This window comes from Megascapheus bottae, chromosome 14 (assembly GCF_031878675.1).
Source record: "Megascapheus bottae isolate mThoBot1 chromosome 14, mThoBot2.hap1, whole genome shotgun sequence".
NCBI classification, from domain to species: Eukaryota; Metazoa; Chordata; class Mammalia; order Rodentia; family Geomyidae; genus Megascapheus; species Megascapheus bottae.
This window is the reverse complement of record NC_143522.1, coordinates 13,400,110-13,426,617: the sequence shown is the minus strand read 5'-3', so window position 1 is coordinate 13,426,617 and position 26,508 is coordinate 13,400,110. Positions and strand designations below refer to the sequence as shown.

At 40.6% G+C, this 26,508-nt stretch overlaps 1 protein-coding gene across 10 annotated transcripts in view; it reads right to left on the bottom strand.

Annotated features, from left to right (window-relative positions):
- Positions 1-26,508, bottom strand: part of Gpatch2l (G-patch domain containing 2 like) — an 86,218-nt gene that overhangs the window by 32,875 nt on the left and 26,835 nt on the right. For 7 of the 10 annotated variants that reach the window (XR_016537577.1, XR_016537575.1, XR_016537576.1 and 4 more), the window contains exons 1-3: positions 19,769-19,856; positions 16,648-17,319; positions 3,631-3,695 (exon numbers count right to left, since the gene is read on the bottom strand). Coding sequence is in view for 7 of the 10 variants with exons in the window: in XM_090344548.1 (XP_090200674.1) it covers positions 3,631-3,695; positions 16,648-17,309 (727 nt within the window). In the remaining 3 variants the exon portion in view is untranslated. Of the gene's footprint in view, positions 1-3,630; positions 3,696-16,647; positions 17,320-19,138; positions 19,183-19,229; positions 19,441-19,768; positions 19,857-26,508 lie in introns of those variants that run through there. The other 3 variants (XM_090344546.1, XM_090344547.1, XM_090344545.1) reach the window with 3 other exon arrangements.

Sequence of the window (26,508 nt, the reverse complement as noted above, 5' to 3'; positions counted from 1 at the left end):
TCTTCCTACTGTGGTTTCTCACTGTTTATTAGGAGCTTGTTAGAAAGCAGGTAATATCTTAGGTATCATAGTTATAAAATAATTCCTCCCTTTGGAAAGTTTCAGTGGAAAACACTAAACAATACCTATAATATGATAGATAGTTTAAGGGGAAAAAAAGACTCAATAGATACAAGAGACCACAAAGCATGCGCGCGCGCGCACACACACGCACACACACACACACACACACACACACACTCTCACACACGGTAGGGACTGTCAGTCAAAATGTCTCTCACGAAAAATGCACTTAAATGGGATACAAGGACACTTTAATGATGTGACTACTTATAAAGGTACAGGTGTAGAGAACAAGGAAACTACCAAAGGAGGCAGAAGCCCAGAGTCAGCACAGCACTGAGTTTTTACCATTATTACACCCGGAAAAAAGGAAAGAATGGTTATTAGAGCCAAGGAAGCAACTACAATTTTAGGCTAAGGCTATAGGTGGTCTTCAACAGAAGAGCAAAATTTAAAAGAAAGGGACTCTGGGGCTGGGAGTTTGGCCTAGTGGTACAGTGTTTGCCTAGCATGCACGAAGACCTGGGTTCGATTCCTCGGTACCACATAGAAGACCTGGGTTCGATTCCTCGGTACCACATACATAGAAAAAAAAAGCCAGAAGTGGTGCTGTGGCTCAGGGTAGAACACTAGCCTTGAGGAAAGCCCAACAACAGTGCTCAGACCCTGAGCTCAAGCCCAGGACTGGCCAAAAAAAAAAAAGGGGGGGGGACTCAGAGAGAGCTTTAATCCAATGTGGTAGATTGCTTTATTATTCCATTATCATCTCTCTATACTAGAATGATTCATCCACACTTTGCTTTCTGCTATTCAATTCCATAGCACCTTCCCCCTTAGGCAAATCACACTTCTTCATGCTACTGACACTGGGCCTGTCTGTATGACTTGCTGTATGTAGGTGGCAGAATATTAGCAGTTGTGACTTAGGCAAAAGTTTTTAAATATACATGCAGGGTCTGGTTTGATAATTTGGCATTTATGTTTCTGCCATAAGAAGTCCATGTTAGCTGGGCACTGGTGGCTCACGCCTGTAATCCTAGCTACTAAGAAAGCTGAGATCTGAGGATTGTGGTTCAAAGCTAGCCAGGGCACAAATGTCCATGAGACTCTTGCCTCCAATTAACTACCAGAAAACCAGAAGTGGCACTGTGGCTCAAGTGGTATAACACTACTAGCCTTGAACTGAAGAGTTCAGGGACAGCGCTCAGGCCCAGAGTTCAGCCCCACAACCAACAAAAAAAAAAAAAGAAAAAAGAAAAAAAAAGTCCATGTTGTGTGTAAACATTACTCCTTTAGCCAACATAAAATATAATAACTTGATGCAACTAGAAGTCTACAAGTCAATGCAAACCTTCACAGTAAGAAACAAATGTAGTTAAACCGCTGCAAATCTGAGGGTTTTAAGCAGTACTATTACAATAAAAACGTGAGACTCATAAAAATCAAATTAATTTCTCTCCAATTTTATTGCTGCCTCCTATGGGCCAAACCCAGTATGAAATAGAGTGTAAGAAAACACATTGGTAGATCATAATCATGCCCTGTGCAAAAGGGACAAGGGACTGCTGGAGAATGGGACAACCCACCCTAAAAAAGGCATAGATGAGATTTCACCTAGAGACCAACATGAACAAAGGAACCGAAGCAGGAAATAACAGCTTTGTGCAGAAAATTCTTATCATCTCAATATCATCTAAATGTATAAAACTGAAACAAAAAGAGAAGAGCTGAGGCTACAGAGTATTCTATACTTTTTCACGATAAATGAAGATACCATTATTACAGCTTCCAAAGGTTAAAAACTTGATTTGCTGGAATAGGTATAGACTTTCTTAAACTTCTATGCAATTGTGCACCACAACCTTTAAAAGGTGACACAGCACTATAGTAAAATCAAGGAAAGAGGTAAACATCAGTAATTCTGAATGGTATTTACTAGAGTCTTCATGGAAGACAATTAGACTTTCTTGGCATGAAATAACAGAATCAAGATGATAACTAGAAGCCAGGCATAAGAGTGCATATCCACAATTCCAACACTCCAGAGGCAAGAGGCAGAAGAGTAGAGAATTCCAGACCAGCCTAGAATACATAGCAGGACTCTATCTCAAAAGGAAAGACAAAAGAAAAGAACTTGAGATAGAACCTACTTGTACACTTGTTTCCAATACAAAACAACCACCATTGTACTAGGAAGCTCGACCACTCTATAGGGATTAAGTTGTCTCCTTGGCTTCAATGCTATGGTATACATGAGCACCCTCCAACCAGTCCCTCAGGATTTGAATACTCAGGTTCTGAGGAACTTAACTGGATCATTCTAGACATAGGACCACTGCCTCCTCTGTCCGTGTAATCTCTTAACTTTTGGAGAAAAATTACAGCAACAACCAAGTTTTAACTTAAGAAAGAAGGGAATCTTAGGGGCCAGGAGTTTAGCCTAGTGGCAGAGTGCTTGCCTAGTATGCACGAAGAGCTTGGTTCGATTCCTCAGTACCACCTACATAGAAAAAAGCCAAAAATGGTGCTGTGGCTCAAGTGGTAGAGCTCTAGCCTTGAGAAAGCCCAAGACAATGCTCAGGCCCTGAGTTCAAGGACCAGGACTGGCAAAAAAAAAAAGAAAAAAAAGGCAATTTTATATAATACACCCACCTAGAATACTATAATCACTTACATATAAGTAAAATTCTCCCATAACAAAAATAAAAGGATTTTAGAGGTGTCTGAATTTCTCACGTAGGCTAAGAGAACTTAGGAAATTCTTATTGGTACCAAGTATTATGACCTTGAACAAATATAGAGGATAATAATTTTGTTAAATGCCCTTATATACACTAATACAAAGTTTCAAATTACTATTTAGGTAGTAAAAATAAAGAACTGGTAATCAGCACATACATGTCTTACTCACAGACTCTCTAATGTTCAGGCTAGAGACGTGGCGAAGTTGGTAGAGCAACTTGCCTCATATGTTCAAGGCCCTAAGCTCAATCACCAGCACTAGAGAAAGAAACAAAAGCATGCTGGAAGCATAGTGTAGCAGTAGAGAGACTTGCTTATCAAATGACAAGCCCTGAATTCAAACTTCAGTAATGCCCCTCCTCCTAAAAAAAAGTTTTAAGAAAGAAGACATTTACTTAATATATTTACCAAAACAGTATAATCACTTACAAATAAGGTAAAATTCTCCCTTGGTAAAAGAACATAACCACCACCCCCACCACTACCACCCTCTGTCCCCACCAGCAAAGAAGAGAAAGAAGAGTAATGCATGAGGATATTTGGTTCTTTAAAAAAGAAGAAGAAAGAAGAAAGAAGAAGAACTTCTCCAAGTACTAACCTAGACACTCTAGACCAACAATTCTCAGAAGCTGAGCTACCACTTCAGGTGCATATAAAACTGCAGACTCCAAAGGAAGTTTGACTGCTAGGAGTTCAGGAATTTGTAGTTTTAACAATGCCCAAGTGGCTCTCATATGCCTCAATGCTACAGATGGCCATCGTATTCTCAGTAAGTCACTGCTGTAGTCACTAGAATCAGTGTCCCAATGCTGGGGTCAAGATTACCTTGCCGGCCTTCATCATTGGTAAAGAGCCCAGTGTCACTGCTGCTACACACACTGCTGGTTTCACTGAAAAAAGAGTAAGACACAAGAAAATGTATCAACTCCAGTCAAAAACCACTATATACTCTTCTGTTTTTCAAGTGGAAAGAGCCCAAGCTTCTTTAATTTCAATCCAGCATGCTAGTCACTCAGGAGATTTCACAGGGAAACTGAATAAAGCTTATTTCCCCTCACATCAAAGAAATGTAAGACGAAAAATCTAAAAGTTTTACTTCAGTATATTTCAATGTACTTAAAAAGATCTAAAGTTACCCTATTAGTTTAGAATAAGATATTAAATATAAGTAATCTCAACCTGATTTGATTAACAAATTTATGAAACAACTGTATTCCTAAATATTGCCAAGAATCACTTTCAAATAAGGTTATATAACCACAAGACATGTAGCACTTTGAGTGGGGGTATGGCTCAAGTGATGAAAGGCATGTTTAGCAAGCATAGGTTGTGAGAGAGAATAGATTTCAAACCCCTGACCTCAAAAATACCGAGTACCTCGTTTTCTTCTACTTACAAAGCAGCAAATAAATTCATAAAGACAAGAAAAATGATAAAAGTTCTATTTTCTAAAATTCTACATCTTAATATCAAACATATATACAAGACTCATTATGAAAAAGGCATGGCTCAGTTGGTACAGCACTAGCCAATGAATGAAAGCATCAGGTACTACATTCAAGTCCTGGTCTCAGAAACAAACAAATAAACTTCATTTTGATTCACTGAACTAAAACTTTTGTTCTAATAATTGATCCTGCTTCTTCTTACATTGTTCTTTTATACCCAATTGTCATTGGATCTCATTTGTTTGGTTCAAGAAAATTTTCTCTAACTTTTATGATATTAGTAATTATCCATGACTGGGAATGTTTCCTTCTAAGCTAGTCAATTTCTTTGAAGATGAAAGAATACAAAGGGATAAAAAAGCATCTTCACGCTTCCACAGAAGGAACGAGCTTGGCAAAATCCTAATTTACATTCCTGGATCAAAAACCTAAAAACATACTATATTTTGCAACATTTCCAAATAGTTTGCCAACACTAAGTAGTCCTTAAGAGCTGCTGAAGTTAATCACAGTGCTTTCCTCATTTAAGTTTGTCTTTAGGTAACAGATACAAGAAAACCGACACAACAAGATTTTTATTTTTATACACTATGTCTGTGTAGGTCCTTTTCTTTTCTTTTCTGCCAGTCCTGGGGCTTGAACTCAGGGTCTGGGCATCGTCCCTGAGCTTCTTTTGCTCAAGGCTAGCACTTTACCACATGAGCCACAGCACTACTTCCAGCTCTTTCTGTTTATGTGGTACTGAGGGATTGAACCCAGGGCTTCATGCATGCTAGGCAACCACTGTACCCCTAAGCCACATTCCCTGCTTCTCATCAGAAGATTCTCAAAAGGTCATTTCTCGGCTACACTACTAGAATCTTCAAAGAGCTCTTCAATGGAATTCAGAAGACATCCTCACCGAGAACTATATTCTTCTGCTTCTGAATTCAAGGTGCTGTGTTCATTGAGCTGCTAAACTCAATGATGATGTTTTGTATTTTTTGCAAATCTGAAGAAAGTGGCCTAACTTTACCAAGTCTTACTCACACAGTACTACTGTTCATTACTTTTTCTTAATTTTTTAAAAAGTTTATATCATTTTATCATGTTGATCAAACACAGCCTTGTACATACTAAGCAAACAGTCTACAACTATTACTTCATTATTTTTTGAGGCTTGAACTCCAGGCCCAGATGCTGTACCCCCTTTTTCACTAAAGGCTAGCATTCTACCACTTTGAGCTACAATGCCACTTCTTTGGCAATTGGTGGTCTCATGGACTTTCCTGCCCAGGCTGGCTTTGAAGCATGACCAGATCTCAGTCTCCTGAGTAGCTAGTTACAAGCATGAACCACTGATGTCCCTTTTACCTTTTCTTTCTTTTTTTAAATTTGGAATTCATAAAATGGACAGGATCAAAGAATATCAGTTGGGTGAAGCAAGCACTCTGTCAATGTAATTTTTATATTGTTTTATTCGTGGCATTTCGAGAGAATTCAGAGTTCTTAAAACATGTTAGGTTGAACCTGTACCTACATACAGTTAATTAAAGTAATGTCAATGATATCACAGAAAAACTTTAAGACACAGCTAGGAAGGTATGTATTTTCATCATAAAAACACAAACGCCATTGTTTCTAAATGAAGAAACAAATGCATTCTTAAGTCATTTGTTAATCCTATTTCCTCAGAATATAAATTTCATTTTAAAAATGTATCAATGTGTGAGAAGTAATGTACCTACTACCTAATGTAACATCTATACATTATCCCCACAATAAAATAAAAAATTTTTTAAACGTGATCACATGTAGCACACAAAAGTGGGAGCTTTATGGAATGCCTGCCTACAAATAGTAGGTACAACTTGATCTAGCTACAGGTTTCTAGCTTTTTTTCATTTCTGTCTCAGAATGTCTTAGAATTTAAAAAATAATTTAGACAGTATAAAAATGTTAATTTAACTAATTCAATATTCTGTTCACAATAAGCTCAAACTTTTCAATGAAGACCATTTTGTTTTAACACTGGAAAACCGGAAGCAACACTCTGTGGCTCAAGTGGTAGAGTACAAGCCTTGAGCTCAGTGACAGCACCCCAGCCCAAAGTTCAAACCCCACAACTGAGCAAAAAAAAAAAAAATCTTCCTACACTATTTCTACACTGTCATGGAAAAAAACTACCAACTTTGCAAATAACTTATCCATTATTATTTTTTTAATTCAATCCTGCTGGGCATGATACGCATGCCTATAATCATAGCTACTCAGGAAGCTGGTATCTGAGGATCCCAGTTCCAAAGTCAGCCTTGGGTAGCAAAGTCCCTGAGACTCTTATCTCCAATTAACCACCAAAAAGTAGGAAGTGGAGCAGTGGCTCAAGTGATAGAGTGCTAGTGTTAAGCAAAAAAAAAAAAAAAAAGCACACACAGGGATAGCATTCAGGCCCTGAGTTCAAGACTCAGGACTGCCCCCCCCCAAAAAAAAACAGAAAATCTGATCTCAGATTGGGAGGATTTGAAGTCTTTATTAGGAGAAATGATCTCTCCCACTATTCCTCCTAGACCTTCGTTTAGTCATATAAGAAGCATTTGTTAGCAGTGGTAATGACCGGACACTATGTTGAAAACGAACTATACAACTTGTGAGTGGGGATGAGAAGGAAAACTTAGAGAACAAGGTTACACTGTCCAAAAAGAAATGTACTCTTTACTTGATGTATGTAACTGGAATCCCTACCCCTTTGTATATCACCTTTATGATAGTTTTTTAAAAAACAAAGAAATGTCTTCCAGGGGCCGGGAGTTTGGCCTAGTGGTTAAAGTGCTTGCCTAGCATGCATGATGACCCGGGTTCGATTCCTCGGTACCACATACATAGAAAAAAGCCGGAAGTGGTGCTGAGGCTCAAGTGGTAGAGCTCTAGCCTTGAGAAAATCCAAGGACAGTGCTCAGGCCCTGAGCTCAAGCCCAGGACTGGCAAAAAAAAAAAAAAAAGAAATGTCTTCCCTTACAAGCAAGGAAGGAAGGGAAGGAGAAGAAGAGAGAGAGGGAAGGAGGGAGAGAAGGAGGGAGGGATATGTTAAGAGTTATAAGACAGGCTGGGCGCAGTGGCTCATGCCTGTAATCCTAGCTACTCAGAAAGTTGAGATCTGAAGATCATGGTTCAAAGCCAGCCCGAGCACTAAAAAGTCCAAGCCACCAGAAAACGGGAAGTGGCACTGTAGCTCAAGGGGTAGGGTGGTAGCCTTAGGCTGAAGAGGTCAGGGCCAGCACCCAGACCCAGAGTTCAAGTCCCATGACCCAAAAAAAAGCATTTAGGGCCAGGAGCATGGTCTAATGGTAGAGTGCTGGCCTAGCACGCAGGAAGCCCTGGGTTCCATTCCTAGGGACCACATACACACAAAAAAAGCCAGAAGTGGTGCTGTGGCTCACGTGGTAGAGCTCTAGTCTTGAGAAAGTCCAAGGATAATGCCCAGGCCCTCCGTTCAAGCCCCAGTACTGGCAAAAAAAAAAAACCAAAAACTTTTAAATAAAACACAAAATTAGAGTCAATTTTGATTTATTAATTATATTATCTATTTCCAATACTGTTAGAAAAGCAACTGAATTATATGTAATTAAAGTAACAGAAAAGTAAAGAAAGTAAACTCCACTAGCAGTTTTATAGACTGATCCTCCTGCCAATGGTTCATTATGAAAAATGTTCAAACACAGCAAACAGTTTAAAGAAGTTAACACCACACCCCCATCACTTACATTCTGCCAGTAACATCTGCTTCCTTTGTTTTAGCATACATCTACCCACCAGAGCATCTTTGTCATCACAGGAACTCTCAGTGGACCAGATGATTGGGCACTGTATTCATCTGCACATAAGTACATTAGGAACTGAGCCTAATAAAATGACTCAAACCCCTCCACTGAACTAATTCAGGACAAACACTGTTAACCAAACATTACAAACTCTGGTACTGACTTGAAATGCTTTCATCTCTAAGATTATCTTTTCAAGATCTGAAATGAACTGTTTTCTCTTTTCAGGGATAGTAGAAGGTTATCATTTCCAAATAAACAAAAACATCTGTTTTAACAATATGTGTATTTGTTCTATAGAAAAGATCAATATTTAGAAAAAAAAGAAAAGATCAATATTGTAATCTAAGTTTTCTCAATCTGAAACTCGGACAAGGAAGTAAAATTCAGTGACAGTGATTTGGAGGCAATTTCCCATAGTCTTCTTGAGGTCATTTGGTAATATCTAGAAAATAGTTATTTTTTGCTTATTTTTTTGTTTTGCTTTCCTTGAAGTGTAAGAAATTGAACCTAGGGCATCACACAAGCCCTTGGAAACATTTTTGATAGTCATGACTTGAATAGGTTAAGGAGGAATTAATAAAAACTACCAGCATCTAATGAACAGAAACTGGAGATGTTGCTAAATACTTCAGAGAATTACCTACACCCAATGTCAATAGTGCTATCCAACTTGAGAAACCGACCTAGAGTAATGAAAACAAAACAAAATTTATCATAAGTACCAATGTACAGAAAAAAACCACAGTGGGAACATGTATGTAGAGTTCAGTATAATATATCATCCAAGAGTTTTGAAAATGTATCATCAAAAATGAAGATAGAGGTGGGACAAGGAACTACTGTTCTATTACTAAATGTAGTAAGGGAAAAAAAAATTCAGACAGCTAATAGCTGGTGGTAACTAACCTCTTGTCTCCAGCCTCTAACCTGCAGTTATTTTATGTGTTGCAGTCCTTCTAACATGGTGCCAAAGGACAGAAGTAACTGCATGAAACTTGTGAAATTTAGTGACTTCCATTTAGTATGTTACCACCCCTGTACACATACCTCTCACATACTTCCTCTTCACATATTTTCTCAAGGAGAGTCAATTAACATGTCTTAAGAACACTGGCAATCCAGGCCAGGAGTTTGGCCTAGTGGTTAAAGTGCTTGCCTAGCATGCATGAAGACCCGGGTTTGATTCCTCGGTACCACATATAGAAAAAAGCCGGAAGTGGTGCTGAGGCTCAAGTGGTAGAGCTCTAGCCTTGAGAAAGTCCAAGGACAGTGCTCAGGCCCTGAGCTCAAGCCCAGGACTGGCAAAAAAAAAAAAAAAGAACACTGGCAATCCTGTGAAGGGACCTAAGTAAACAGGAGTTGAGATTCTCAGTCCCACAACCTTGTGAGGAACTAAGATCTGCCAACAGCAGGTTGAGTTATCTTGGAACAGTCTTCAACACTAGCTGAGCTTGAAAGAACTACATCTCCTTATCCCTTACCCTCAACTGTGGAACTGTAACTTCATCAGACAATAGAACCACCCAGACAACCACTCTGAGACACCTGACCTCAAGTAGCAGAAGATAATAAACAGGTACTGTTCAGAGCAATGACATTTTGGGGCACGAGTTTTCTCAACAATAGGTAATACAGTGTCTTTCAGAACTTTTGAAAATAATAACTCTGAAAATAATTCCTTCCTTTCTACTTCTACACAGTAGCTTCTAGTTTCAACAAGACAAATCCCTCCAAATTCCCACAGTTGGAAGGAAAGCTCAGCTCCTCCTCTGACCCCAAAGCTAACTAAACATTTTTTACTCCAAACCACAGCAGTCAATGTACATTATTTAGAATTGAGTAAGGATAGTTTATTCTGCCTCAATTACAAAAAAGAGGCAGAGAATTCATTTACCACTTCTAATCAAAAGTTGGTATTAGAAAGCTACTGCCCTGGTTTGTTTCTCTTCACACGTTAAATTTTATTAACTAAGGAGCTTAATAAAAGGTATCTTTTACATATATTTATATCTACGTCTATCGTGTGTGTGTGTGTGTGTGTGTGTGTGTGTGTGTGTGTGTGACACAGACTGGTGACACACTTGAATCCTAGTATTCAAGAGACTGAAGCAGGAAAATTAAAACTTGGAGGCCAGCCTGCTATACAGCAAGACCCTGCCTAAACAAATACATACAAATACATAAAATATAACAAAATTAAAAACTGTTTAGAATTCAGAAAAACAAAAGGTAAAATATCACCCTAAAGTTACAATCTACAGATATCTCTGCTCTGTTTTCCTAATCTTTTTTTGCAGAATGTAAGTAAAACCTTTGTAACCATATATAATCAAAGTTCTAATAGTACATATCAAATAGTACACAAGACCAATTAGTCATTCAGAGAAATTTCTCCTTCAATTCCAAAATTATTCCCATTTGGTAAGAGAACAGATAAAGAAAATTTCCTTTTTCATTTCATTCAGATGATACCATGAACAAAGGTAGAAGTTTCTCTAGTTTACAGGTTCAACAACGTGACTAATACAGCCAGGCATACTTTACCAATATTAAGATCTTCTTCAGGTCTCTGTCTCTGAACTGAGGACTCAACTCAGAGAAGTCCACCAATCCATTTAAGACTTACCTATTGTTGGAGCTAAAGATCATTCACCTCAGGTGGATGAGCATGTATTCTAAGCCCTGCATCTCTGAGAATGTCTTCCTCATGCCTCTACACATGAAGTACATCTTACTACATGTAAAATTCAGGATGAGGGAGGAAGCAACCCTCAAATGTAACCCCTCACCCTTAATACTGGATGCTAGTTGTATTTATAGTTGTATTTATCTGCTCAGACTATTCTTCAAACTTGCTCTAACCTGACCCTCCATCCCAATATTTAGGCGCTTGGGGTGCTCACGCTCACTCCATCTCCCTCCCACTCCCCCTCTTTTGTTTTATCTTTTTTTTTTTTTTTTTTTTGGTCGGTCACGAAGCTTGAGCTCTGGGCCTATATACTGTCCCTGAGCCCTTTAGCTCAAGGCTACCACTCTACCCCCGGGCCTGGGCGTTGTCCTTGAGTTCTTCAGCTCAAGGCTACTACCTTTACCCCTTGAGCTACAGCGCCACTTCCAGTTTTCTGCTGGTTAATTGGAGATGAGAGTGTCACAGACTTTAGTGCCTGGGTGGCTTTGAATTGCACTCCTCAGATCTCAGCCTCAAGAGCAGCTAGGATTATAGGAGTGAGAGCCACTGCATGGGGCTCAGTTTTATCTTTTTAAATTCTGTTTTTCCAACACTTTGGCTTCTTCCTTGGGATATTTACTCACAAAGTGGGCCTCTAGTCTCTGTAATACATACCTAATCTTCTCTCCCACTTGTTTTTTCCCTGCTTCTTGGGAAAGCTTCCAAATTTTACCACATCATCAACCAAGTTTTCTACAGAAGGAATTATCCTTTGTTTTACTATTTTAATCACATCTTACATTTTCTCATCATTTTTTTTTCTTGAGCTTGAAATCCTCTTGCTCTAGACTCCCAAGTGCTAGGAGTCTTATCATGACTGGCTTTTTTATATCCTGACGACGATTTCCTAAAATACAGTTTTGGGTTTTTTTTGGTCAGTTGTGGGACTTAAAATCTAGGCCTGAGCACTGTTCTCTGAGCTCTTCAGCTTGACCTGGGTATTGTTCCTGAGCTCTTCAGCTCAAAGCTACCAGCCCTACCTCTTGACCTGGGTGCTGTCCCTGAACTCTTAAGGCTACTGCCCTAACCCCTTAGCCACAGCACCATTTCTGGCTTTCTGGTGGTTAATTGGAGATAAGAGTCTCACATACTTCTTTTTAGTGCTGGGGCTGACTGAACAGAGGGATCCTCAGATCTCAGCCTCCTGAGTAGCTAGGATTACAGGTGTGAGTCACCACTGCCGGCCTAGAATACACTTTCTGTTTCCTGTGACAATCATCTTTTTTTTTTTTTTTTTCCAATCATCTTCTTAAGTTTGTTCTTCCTCTCAACTTTCAGGACATTCCCTTCCACTTGCTTTTGCAGAATATGTTGAGGTCTCTTGTTCATATTTGTCAATGGAAAGGGTATACAGGTTAGAACCTTTGGTTCTATTCTCTGCACCCATGGATAAGGGGAGCATGGTCTTCTCAGAGCTACAAATGGCCAAAAGGACATGCAGAGTCATAAAGTAATTGTCCGTATTGCTGGAAGGCTCTTATTTCATATAGGTTTGAGACTGAGATCAGATCATCCCCCCTAATCCTTATGGCCTGATTCTGACCTCATTCTAAGAGTCAACAGTAAATAGAGACATATAAAACAGTCTACTGGTCACCCTAATAGTAAGACTCATTCTACTTTCCAGGACTCAATATCCCATAACTGCCTACTATTTCCAAACACAAAGAAACACTATCCCTCTCTATCCAAGAATATATTGGGAATCATGACCTCCACATAGGAAGTGAAAGATGGAACAACATTCTACACAGAGTGGAGCTAAGCTATGCAATTTTCTGACAGGCCTGAACCAAAAACTGCCTGTGAAGAAAGGATATGAGGCCTGGGCCCTTTGGGGTAGGATCAGCCCTGCCAACATCAGCCTCCAATTGCAATTGACAACTCAGCACTATCAGCCTTGTGGTGTAAGGCGATCTTGGCAACAGGCCAACCCAGTCCTAGTCTCTGGTGACGTGAATATGCAAATGTTTAGTTTTTCCAAAGTTTTCTAGTGGGTAGGTAAAGCTGCTTATCAAATGTCTTTTAACATAAGATGTCATCCAGTTGGAGAAAGGTTTTAACTGTTAAGAAGCAAGAAGATCTCATGTTGCAAGAATCCTTAAAATGGTTTTAGTTCACCCTTATCAACTCTTTATAAAATGGTCAGTGTTTTCAGGCTCAAGCTTGAATCCCTTCAGTGATCACCTTAAAGTCATCACATTCACTCCAGTTCTTACGAGTTCTAGTTTTTATAATGTTAGATTTTTATTTCAAAGCACCACTGGATTCTCTGTACTTTTTATCTGGGTCCTAGGTTCTTCTTCTTCTGAAGCCATAGAATAATCCTAACATTTAAGAGGAAGACTACTGTGGGTCACTCCTGCTCATAACTATAAACTCAGGAGGCTGAGATCAAGGATCTAAATTTGAAGCCAGCTCAGGCAGACAAATCCAAGAAATTGTTATTACAATTTATCAGTAAAAAGCTAGAAGTAGAGGTGTGGCTCAAGTAGAATATCAGTCATGAGTGAAAAAAGTCGAGTGAAAGCATAAAGCCCATACTTCAAACCAATGTACTGGCACAAAAAGAAAAAAAGAATAAAGGGAAAAAAAGAGGAAACTTTCAAATGGTGGACAAGTTTTGCAAGAGAGACTTTCAAATAGGGTATTCATCACTCAGTGTACTTAAGGATATATGAGCAGAACTTGGAAAATGTATATATAAAAGCACACTATGCTACCTCCCAATGCTCTTAAATGAATACTACCAAATTGCAATAATAGGAAATACACTCTGAGTCAACAGCTCTACTTACCACATATATTCTTCTCTACAGCTCCAGTAACCCCTGATTAATGACCTCCACTTGCAAAGGAGGCTACTTACCTTAACCATGAAATAATGAATGTTATTGATCCAACAAGCTACTGTTATAGAATGTTATTGATTACCCAATCTTTGGTTAAAATGGTCCTCATTTAGAAATCTCACTGTCACAAACACCTGAAGCAAGCACACTCATAATTAAAGAGTTTGGGGGAGTTAAAGTGAGAGGTGATGGACAGAGATCTCAGCAATCTCCCATTTATTCTTGCATCTGAGCTATTGTTTGTGTCAGAAGGGACATTGATTTTCTATAAAAATAAGAAAACAAGAGGCACCAAGGGGCCGCAGAAGGTCAGCCTGGGCTAGAGAAGGAGGGGGGAGGTTTAGCACTCTATCTCTGTCACTTGCCTTCCAAGAGAAGGGAATAGTTTCTTTCCTGTGCCATCAGCCTCCAATACATCACCTTAGGAAGGCTCCTAGATGTGGCTTTTCAGGCCAAGCATCCAACCAATTCACTCACAAAAGAAAAAATCCCAGAACTACATTTTACTAGGGCAGTTTTTTTAGAGAAGAACAGAGCTATGATCAGGCTATGATCACCTAGTCAACAGCCACAAGTCAGAAAAATTTGATTACATTTTCTAACCAATACTAATTTTACAAAGTACCATCAGAGTATTCACATATACAGAAAAAGATTAAATAGTTTGATCTTTATGCAGATATTTAAAAAACTATTCTATCATACACACTTTTGGTTCTTCAGAACTCATGAGGGATTGGTTGGTAAAGAACTGAAGAACAAAATAGAAAGCAAAAAGAAATTCACGTGTTTTTGTTTTGTAAAATAAACATAAAAAAAAGGTAAGACAGGGCCTGGAGTTTGGCCTAGTGGTAGAGTACATGCCTAGCATGCACGAAGACCCCGGTTTGATTCCTTGGTACCACATACTTAGAAAAAGCCAGAAGTGGTGCTGAGGCTCAAGTGGTAGAGTTCTAGCCTTGAGAAAAATCCAAGGACAGTTCTCTGGCCCTAAGCTTAAGCCCAGGACTGACCAAAAAAAAAAAAAAAAAAAAAAAAAAGGTAAGACAGAAAAGGGTCAAGGAAAAGCATGAGGAGCAAAACACAATAAAATATTATCTTTGAAATCAGATTTGAGTCTTGATATGGTCACTGGATAACTTGTCTAAATTCTCGTGTGTGTGTGTGTGTGTGTGTGTTTTGCCAGTCCTGGGGCTTGAACTCGGGGCATGGGCATTGTTCTTGAACACTTTTTACTCAAGGCTAGGACTCTGCCACTTGAGCCACAGAGCCATTTCTGTTTTTTTCTGTGTATGTGGTACAGAAGAATCGAACCCAGGGCTTCATGCATGCTAGTCAAGCACTCTACCACCAGACTATGCTCCCAGCCTGTCTAAATTCTCTTAACTTCAGTTTCCTCTTATATAAAATATAAATAGTGGATCTGTAAATATTAAGTAAGATTATTCACTAAGGGGCCGGGAGTTTGGCCTAGTGGTAGAGTGCTTGCCTAGCATGCACGAAGACCCAGGTTCGATTCCTCAGTACCACATATATAAAAAAAAAAAGCCAGAAATGGTGCTGAGGCTCAAGTGGTAGAGCTCTAACCTTGAGAAAGTCCAAGGACAGTGCTCAGGCCCTGAGCTCAAGCCCACAAAGACTGGAAAAAAAAAAAAAAGATTATTAAGTATAACTCAAAACAGTGCCTGCCACACATATACAAACCTCACATAGTGCTTAACAAACACCTACTACTATTAAAAATAATAGATTACAATAGTCTCAACCAGAAACACTCAAAACTTATTTAGAGGCTACCTCTAGAGGCATTTGGGTTGAAACAATGAAAGGGGAACAAAGCAGAGATGCTAAATATCCTGTAGTGATTGACCCACAAAGAGCTGTCCCAAATACCAGCAACATCCTTTGAGAAAGAGACACCACATATTAATATTAATTAATACCAAAGTATGAAGCTGGAAACTACCAATATTCCTAGGACTATCCAAGAGGGAAAAAACTAAACCAATACTTTTTTAAACTACACCAACATTTTAAATATACATCCACTAGAGACAACATTTTTCTGACTTGATTACATTTGGTTTAAGACTAACAAGACTCAACATAGTTATCTTCAGTGTCCATCATGTGTTTAGACAATCTAAATGCCTACCATAAGAAGTAACACTCAATAAAGTGGTACTCAGTACACACTATGTTGAAAATGAACTATATACAACCTGTGGGTGGGGACAGAAGGTAAAGATTGGGAGAGAGGGAAAAGGAGACATTTTCCAAAAAGAAATGTACTCAAACTGGCTTATGTAACTGGAACTTCTTTATGTATCACCTTTATAATAACAACAAAAAAGAAATACACTCAATATAGTCAAATTACACGTATTAAGAGAACAGAACTGAAGCCCAAAAATATCTAAAGCCATGACTCATTCTTAAAGGGCAAAGGCAGCTTACCAAGATGGTTTTATTTATAAACTGCCAGACCTGGCACGTATGCATTTCTCCCTGGTTCTAAAGAATAGCATCATAGGTAAGAATGAACTATATAGAATAAACAGCAGTAAACTCTTCCTTAAAATAAAATTCTTGGGCCCAGAGTTTGGCCTAGTGGTAGAGTGCATGCCTAGCATGTACGAAGACCCGGGTTCAATTCCTCAGTACCACATACATAGAAAAAGTTAGAAGTGGTGCTGTGGCTCAAGTGGCAGAGCACTAGCCTTGAGGAAAGCCCAAGGATAGTGCTCATGCCGAGTTCAAGCCCAGGATTGGCAAAAATAAAATAAAATAAATAAAATTCTTGGTTATACATTTGAAGTACATACTCAAGTCATTTTTAGAATCAAATTGTTCCTAGTACACATAGTGAAATCAATTCTAGAAGAGACTGACTAAAGGCAGCTACAAAAGTAATACTAGAGTGAATGCTTTGGAATCAAGTGGGACTCATTACAAAACTATACATTTTGTAAAACTATGTAAGAAAACTTTTGACCTAGGAAGGGAGATCTCACCATTCTGACATGTTTTCATCAGAGCCCTGTTTCTGTTCTTCTGCTTCACACTCCATTCTTTCTTTCCTTCCTGTTTTGCTTAGGAAAGTCCTGCTTTCTGCTGATTCACATAACCCATGGCCTGATGAGGTCCAGGGAGTATTCTCCTTCCAGCGGGACAGACGCTGCTTCTTAGCAGACTTGAACCTGCAGCCTCTCTCATAGCTCCAATCAGACACCTTCAACTTCTGCTGAAGGCTGGCAGCCACTTCTGATGTCACTCGCTTCACTTTCCGCCGGCGTCTGAGTGGTCGACAAGGTGCATTTTCAGTAAAGGAGTCAGATTCATGCCAAGAATGTTGCTTACTCTTAACTAGGGCATTGAGAGCTGGGTGTCGTTTGACCACCATGGTATCATCTGAGTCACTGAAATTGGTAACTGGGGCCACTTCGCGACAGTCCTTGATGGTCTCATCCAGACTTGATTCAGAGGCCTCACTGTAGCAGCAGGTGTGCTCTGCCAGGTGAGTAAAGTCAGACCTGCGTTTCCGGCCTCTACGTTTCCGAAGCTGCCGCCTCTGCTGCCGGGGGCTCAGGGTCATTTCCTCCCACAGCTCACCAAGCTTATGCTGTTCAGATGTCTGCTCTAAGGCTGAGGCTAGATCATGTACCAGCTCATCCATGAGGCCACATCTGCCAATAAATAAATAAATAAATAAATAAATAAATAAATAAATGGAAAGTTCGTAGGTGAAGAAGAAACCCCGAATAGGATTTTGTGTTTTCCAATAATTTTATAAAAACAATCATGGCATTGCAGAGTCCTCCTAGTATACAGAAAATAGACACCTTTCATCTGACTACACTTAACACACTCTTCCTACCACTTACATTCTCTTAAGCCACTAAAAATAGGTTCTGGCTCTTATTAAATGCCTGAAGTCAACATGCTTTGAAGTACACAAAGTCAATCACTTAATAGATAACCACAATATTAGCAAAAACAAACTCAAGGGAATAGATTTTTCTCTTTCCTCCAATTAAATTTGTCAGTGAATTAGCTGATGCTAAAAAAAAAAAAAAAAAAAAAAAAAGATGAGGAAATGCTGAGACAGGAACAGGAAATCACACAGCTCTAAAACCATAGGAAAGCTGGGATAACTGGGTGGGATCCATCCATTGATGAAACACTGCTCTGGTGTCAAGGTTAACTAGTGGAAACATACACAGCAGAGAAGAGAAAAAGAACTCAGTGATACATTTTGGGGAAGGTGGCTTGAAGTATTAGTGATTCAAGTTCTTTTGTGACCCAAGCTTGTATATAGAACAGAAAAAAAACCCAAGTTTGATAACACCCTAGTAGATTAGAACCCTACATAATGTCAATAATTAGCCATTTTTGGTCTCTTTCGGTCACTCCAATTATTAATTATGTGCATTAGGGTTCCACAATCACACAAAAATAATGACAGAGACGTGGGAAGTCTAAGACTTTTGGCTTAGTTGCTTTCTAAAATATCCTACTCATCTCCTACAAAAATTCTTCTCAAACTATTATAATTCAGTGACAAAAATTTCAAGGAATAAGAATAGTAGAGGCAAAGCCGGGTAGGTGGCTCATGCCAGTAATCCTAGCTAGTCAGGAGGCTGAGATCTGAGGATCAAGGTTCAAAGTCAGCCTAGGCACAAAAGGACCTGAGATCTCCAATTAACCTCTAGAAAACAGGAAGTGGGACATGGCTCAGGGGCAGGGTGGTAGGTAGCCTTGAGCTGAAGAGCTCAGGGATAGCACTCAGGCCAAGTTCAAGCCCCATCTCACACACACACACACACACACACACACACACACACACACAAATAGTAGAGGCAGTTTTCATTATACGTAATATAGTCTGTACCACAGCTAACAAAATGTATACTAATTAGTACTTTTCTAAAACCCTGTTGAACCTGAACCGTATTTAGGACCCTAATGAGAGCTTAAAGTTCTATGTGACACTATACAGCTTAAACATCATAAAAGGTTCTTTCATGTGTGCAGTACTGGGGGTTGAACTCAGGGCCTGCCACCCTGCTTGCTTGCTGGCCTTCTACTACCTGAGCCATGCCTCGAGTCTGGTTTTGCTGGTTAACTAGAGATGGAGACTCCAGGACTTTTGCCCCAAATCTACAAATTACTACTCTCCAGGTCTTTGCCTTTGAAGTAGCTACGATTACTGGCATCCTGTTCAAAAGTCATTCCTGAAACCTCCTTACACTGTTCCTATGTCACTCAATTCAAAGGCAGACACACAGTCTTCCCGTTTATGTGACACTGGTGGGCACACCTAGCTCCAAAACTACCAAACAAAACTACTCATAACGTACACACACACACACACACACACACAATGCCACAACCCTTTAAGCCATAAGTAGTAGTTTACAGTAGCTGATTCGACCACAGTAAACAAGTGGGAGCAGCATGATTAAGCCTCACTACACCCAAAACCTCAGGCCCAACTGCACAAACTTGAACGTCGAAGGAAGTCGGCGGCATCTTTTCTGGTGTCTAAGGCTGCTACTGGAAAGGAAGTCACAGACGAACCCTCGGCCTGCCACACCTCCGGCCTCGCTCGGGGCTCCCCGGACTCCCTCCCGCCAGGCCCCGGCTGAGGGGTAAGGCCGAGTCACGCAGTGGAAGCAAGTTCAGAGAGTCGCAGGGTGGGAGAGCTGGGAGCTGGGGAGTCGGGGTTCACTCGGCGCAGGGGGTGAGCGCCACCGGGGCAGAAACCGCCTAAAATCAAGTCCCGGCAACATGGCCACTGAGGGAGGAAAACCGTGTCGCCAAAGACTCTCATCTGCCCGGCCCTGGCCTGGCCGGTCCCCGAGGGCTCGGAGGACCTCCGCTCGGGCCCTCCGGCCCTCAGCGGCCGCCTGCCAGAAGGGCGGAGAGCGGGGCAGGCCAGGGGACCGTTGGCCCGGAGGCGACCTCACAGCCCGGGATGAGGGACGGGCCCTGAAACGCGAGGCCCCGCCACGCTCGCCGCTCCCGCCCGCGGCGCCGCCCTTCCCTCTGCCACCCAACCTCAGCCCACGACCCCCATGCCCTCTGCCACGAGCCTGGGACCCCCGGCCCCTTCAACCCACTCCTCCCCCTCACCCGTTGCCGCCGCCAGCTCCAACGGGCGCCGCTTTGGGGGCCGAGTCTCCCCGCCGGAGTTTCCCTGTCTGACCTCATTTCCGGTCTGGGCCGGAGGGGCGGGGCGTGGGTGGAGTAGGTGGGGCTGAGTACGCTGAAAGCCCGCCCACACCCAGCGCTTCCGTCCCCGCAGACCACCAACTTCCGCCCCCGTGGTGGGCGGAGCCACGGGGGGGGGGAAAACTGCCCAGAGGCCGGGTGAGCCAGGCGGCAGACAGGCGCTCCCCTGGGGGACGCTGATCCCGGACCCCCGTGCCAGTAGAGGACTTTCCTGGGGAGCGTCTCAAAAAAGTTCAACTATTGGGAGTTGGGGTGATCAGTGTCAGATGTTCTCCTTGTTTGCCCACTCCTTTGGCACTCTTCCAACACTTCCTGGGATCCTGATTACAGCGTTTTCTTCAGCTGCCAGTGAGAGGTGGGTAGGGGTGAGTTTTCCTCCCCAAAGACAAGACTATGCTAATAAAACAGAGCTTCCTCCAGTACCCCAGAGGCACAAAGTAATGCTGTCCTAAAGTAACCAAGCCAAGATCACTTAACCTTCTCTGCTGGGTGGAAGAGTTTGGTTTTGGGACTTCACAGGAAATGAAGTAATTAATAGTGAAGTTCAGAGGTCTGGACCAAGACTTTATGATGGAATTCTTTGGAGAACATAAAAAGAGTATCTGGACCTAATTTTGCAGGTGACCAGAAGCAGATAAGGGCAGGTAAATTAGCTTTCGTGGAACACCAGAGTGGCAGGCAAAGCCCTGCCCCAGAAATACACAAAAGATTTAAGTTAGGTGATAATATGAAATACAGCCATGTATTGCTTCTCAACAAGGATGTGTTCCGAGAGCTGTCTTTAAGCAATTGCATGTCACCATTCTATAAACATTGTATAATTCCCTGACACAATCAAGTGGGCAATCACTCCTTGTGGCCCCATGACTCAAGCAAGAGATGTGGTAAACAGAAGATGTACAAAGCTGCTGTCAGTATAACTGGCCATACCCTTTAACATAACCTTTGCTCTAAATAGAGGGTAGTGAATGCTAAGAACAAAAGGTACAGTACAATAAACACAATTACTTGCTGTCATTATCAAGAATTGTGTTCCATATAAAATTGGATATGATATACTTTCATATGGCTAGTATCACCTCAAACATATGAATAATCTGTTGTACTGTACTTTATGATGTCAACCACATGAAGGATTTTTCAACTTCATTTTCATCTTACGGCTACAACCTTGTAAATGCTTCTCTGTGGACCAAAACATTATTTGTGTGTGTATGCCAATACAAGGGCTTGAACTCAGACCTCAGGATCTGCCTCAGCTCTTTCAGGCCCATGGCCCACACTTTCCATTTGAGTCACATTTCTAGTTCTGGCTTTTCTGGTTGCTAACTGGAGATAGGAGTATCTTAGATTTGTCTGCCCAGGCCGGTTCTGAACTGAAATCCTCAGATCTCAGGTTCCTAAATGTGAGAATTAGAGGGGTGAGCCCCCAGCACCTGGCTCAAAGCATCATTTTGGGATGCATGATGGCAATAGTGTTTAGCATCTTTTTGAACACTCAATAGTTATCACACACTATTTTAAATGTTGACATGGGTTAATTATTCCAGAGAAAAATTCTGTGACTAAATAGTATTAACGTCTATTTCATAGGTAAGAAAACTAAGGTACAGAAGGATTAAATAGCCTACTAAGAAATAAAACTAGTTAGCATTTAATCAGGAAGACTGACTCTAGGAGCCCTACACTCTCGGAAAGCTATAATGGCTCCAAATTGAGAGTATATGCCTACCAGCTTTGCATAGCACACATAGGAGATATTTATTGTTATGTATATACTATTATGCAAAGAAAACCATACCATTTACTTATTGGTGAGCCTATCTTACTAATTATCAATCCTTTAATAAAATGCTATCATCCTTATACAGACACAGTAACTGAAATGCAGGGAGGTTAAAATAGGGTTGTACAGCAATAGGTAATGAATTACCTTAGATCTGAACTAGACCTCTGATTCCCAGAAGCTACTCTGCACTACATGTTTTGTTTTGTTTTTTGCCAGTCCTGGGCTTGGGCTCAGGGCCTGAGCACTGTCCTTCGACTTTCTCAAGGCTAGCACTCTACCAGTTGAGCCTCAGCACCACTTCGGGCTTTTTTCTATGTATGTGATACCGAGGAATCGAACCCAGGTATACGAATACCATGCTATGCAAGCATTCTACCACTAGGCCAAACTCCTGGACCCAGTACTACATGTTTTGCTCCTCTTTCTGGATGTTTTTGGAAAGAAATTCCTACATTAACATCCATACATTAACTCAGTTAAGACATATATGATCCATACCTGCCATATTTTAAATATAAAAGGTGCACCCACAAAGAGGCAAAAGTTCCTGACTTCCCACTTCTTGAAAGAGACTTCAGAGGAAGGAGTCAAGTGGGCCAATATATAAAATGTCAGGTGGTTGAATAATAAGGCATGACCCATAAAAATGTTTGGAAGGAAACTTACTGCTATTTATGGCATCTCTGGTGACTATTTGGGCAGACCTTCAAAGGAAGGTATATAGTGTTTTGTTCATCCATTTCAAGGACAAACATTCTAGGAGAAGAGAAATGTTAGTTTCTCTAAACCAGTTGACTTTAAGAAATATAAATTTCCCTGAAACTTCTACACAATAGAGTAGGAGAGACACTGGAACTCATAGGCATAGGCAAAAACTTCTTGAACAGTCCTAGGGTCACAACAGATTGGAGAGAGACTCAACAAATGGTACTACCTAAAAATAAAAAGTTTCTGCACAGACAAAGGCATAGCTACTAAAGTAGAAAGACAGCCAACCAACTGGGAAAAGATATTTACCAATAATATAGCAGACAAATGCTTAATATCCAATATCTACAGGGAACTCAAGAAACTAATCTCCCCCACCAAACCCAACAAACCAATCACTAAACGGGCAAGGGAACTAAAGAGAGACTTATCAAAAGAAGGGGTTAAAATGGCAAAGAAACATGGGAAAATGCTCATCATCCATGGTCATAAAGGAAATGCAACTAAAAACTGTTAGGTCCACCTGGAAGAAATAACTTCTTCCCGTGGCTCTTTCCCCCTGCACCCTGGAACCCTGGTAACTGGCATGCCTGGGGGCAGTGGGAGGTCCCCCAGTCTGAGGTATTTCCCCATTCTCTGAGATCACATCCACTTCTGCTGTGGCCACACCCCTCCACCTATATAGTCCCTCACTTCCCGCCTTAAGCCCTTTTGCTCTGCCTGACTCTATCTTGGGCTGCAGGAGGTCTGCTCTTTCCTCACACAATAAACCCCTTCTTCTGGACTGCGTGGAGTTTTGTTTTTTTCTCAGCAAACCTTACAAAAACAATCCTAAGATACCACCTTACCCCAGTCAGAATGACCAATACTCTGAACTCAGACAACAGCAAATGCTGGCGGGGATGTGGAGAAAAGAGGAACCCTACTGCATTGCTGGTGGGAATGTAAGCTAGGTCAGTCACTCTGGAAGGCAGTTTGGAGGTTTCTCAAAAATCTAAAAATAGAACTTCCCTACGATCCAGCCATACCACTCCTGGGCATCTACCCTGAGCATCATAACTGAGGATAAGATAAGGACACCTGCACAGCCATGTTCGTCTCTGCACTATTCACAATAGCCAAGTAATGGAAACAACCCAGATGCCCCACTACAGATGAATGGATACAAAATATGTGGTACATATATACAATGGAATTCTACATAGCCACTAGGCAAGATAAAATAATGGCATTTGCTGGGAAGTGGATGAAACTAGAGCAAATCATGTTGAGTAAGATAAGACCAAAGGAATAAAAGCTGCATGGTCTTCTTAATATGTGGATATTAGATCCAAACACTACAAGAGTGATGACTAATATTCGGGTACCCAAGGTTATTGGCACAGTCTTGGAGATACAAATATAGCTACATAGCCATGAAAATCTATGATGGGATATATACTCTATAGACATAATGTTACATAGACCGATATGTATCTATGACATATCAACTCTCAGCTTCATTTTAATTATGTTCTAAAATTTATGTGCCAGTGATTGCATATAGAGTTTCCCTTCTTGAATACTTGTTTGTTAAGCATGACATTTGAAATATGATGTAAAAAATGTATATTTTTTATACATTTGTTCCCTTTCAGTTCATTCTCCCTCCAAAGGCTCCAGAAAAGGATCATTCCTTGCTGCCTCCTAGTTTCTCTCGGCCATCAGTCCTTGCTGCCCATTGGCTCAAAGATATATCACATTGCCTTTGTCTTCACAAAGTTGAGTATTCACAAAGTTGAGTATTCAATAAATTATCTGATGTTTTCAATAGTATATTATAAAATAGTCTTAAGAGTATCAGATGACTTTGCCCACTGTAAGCTAATGTAAGTGCCCACTGTAAGTTAATGTAAGTGTTTCAGGTAAGATAGGCTCATCAATAATATTCAGCAGACTGAGGGTACTATATGCATCTAAAACACAATGAGTCTATTGGGATATACTCCACCATGTCAATGAGCATCTGTTCACATATATTGGGTGGTTCTAAATTTTTTTTTAATTTCCATTATTTCCATCCTCTTTTCTGTCTTCTGCCGTCTCCTCATTTCCTTTTCTTCCTCCTCCTTCTCCTCTTCTTGTATTTTCTTCTTAATTTATTTTAGTTTATATTACTGTGTTTTCAGAGCCACTAACCTTCTACAACATCTAATCTGCTATCATGTTCAATACGTTTTTATTATATGGTTATATAAAGGAGTTTCAATTCCATACTCATAACTCACATTGTGAGTATAATGCATCTTGATGAATTCAATTTTTTTAAATCCCAGACATTGTATTGGTATTAATGTTAGATATGGAGTTTTTTTTCTTTTTACATCTTCCATATTTCTCTTTAAATGTTCAGGTTTTCTTGTTAAACATACAAAATAGAGTTATAATGGCTATTTTCTTTCTTTTTTTTTTTTCTTTTGCCAGTCCTAGGCTTGAGCTCAGGGCCTGAGCACTGTCCTTGGGCTTTCTCAAGGCTAGCATTCTACCACTTGAGCCTCAGCACCACTTCTGGCTTTTTTCTATGTATGTGGTACTGAGGAATCAAACCCAGGTCTTCATGCATGCTAGGCAAGCACTCTACCACTAGGCCAAACTCCCAGCCCTGGCTGTTTTATTTCTGTAAGCCCATTTTCTACTATCCTACTGGTACACTATTATTCTTGTTTATTAATTCATCTGTGTTATTTCTGGATTTTTATTGGTTGAGTCTGTATCATTGCAATTATACTTCCATATTTCTCTGTCTGCCTATCTCTATCTCTCTCTTTTACTATTTTTCCAGACACTGCTAATTTTACTTTAAGACTGAAAATGTTTGTATTCCTTTCATTGCTTAAGATAGGAAGTAGGGCAGGCACATTCATGAGCTGTTATTCCACCAGTGTTATGTCGGTCAGGCTTTCTGTCACTATGACTGAGAAAGGCAAAGAAGGAAATTTTACTTTACTTCATAGTTTGAAGGCCTGTTTGGCTTGGCTCCATTATTTCTGAGGCTGTGGGGAGGCACAGCATCACAGTGGATGCACAAAGTACTGCAAAGCTGCTAGCCCCATGATGGCTAGGGAGCAGAGATTGAGGGGGGAGGAGGGTGGGGACCAGATATACTCCTCAGGGATAACGACCCCACCTCTTCCGTTTCCATCATTTCCCAGTAACCCATCAAATGATAATGTCATCCATGGATTAACCTATTGATGGGGCAGGAGCCCTCACAATCCAATCACTTCCCACAAGTCCACCTCGGAACACTTTCAAACTGTAGGCCAAGTTTTCATTACATGAGTCTGGAAAGTATATTTCAGGTCCAAATCATAGCAATGCCAGAAATGAACATCTTAAGGTTTGGGTTCCATTGAATATCTTTCTTTTACTGGCATAGACAGCTGAAGACACGAAGTCATTTTTGCCAATCTGGCAAGTTCTGAGCCCTTTAATATCCTTTTAAATCATGTTAACAAACTGGCCATTTCCATCTTTAGCTCATCTCTCAAATACCTCATCAAATTTAGTTTGCAAGAGACATCTGACCCTTTCAACATGCTACCTGGAAATCTCATTACTCAAAACCATCAGTTCATTAAGTACCTTCCTTTTCCAAATTACCTCAGAACACAGTTTTGCCAATTATTATTATTTCACCAGACATCATCTAGGTCACCTTCTTTTCACCCTTCTACAGTAGTTTCTTTGCCATATTTAGCCTCCACTTAATTCTAGTCCCAAAGCCAACATTTGTATGCTAGGCAGTTTTAGTGTGAATTGGTTTATGACAGCTTCTGATTTCTCAGCATCTATTTTTGTATCAAGTACTTATTGTCACAATAATGTTTCATGATGAATCACCTTCATTCGTTGTTTCTCACAAGTCCATTAGCTAGCTGTAGAGTTCTGCTCTGGATGTGGCTGATTTGGGCTGGACTTGCAGGTAACTCTTCATCAGCTGGGGACTGGATGAATGGGGATGGATCTAGACTGTTCTTATCTGTGATAGCTTACAACCCTATGCTACCCTCAGGCCTCTAGCAGGCTGCCATAGTCCTGTTCTCTTGATCAGAAGTTAGCCCTGGAGTGTCCTCACAACATGGTTGGATGTTAAGGAGGAGGC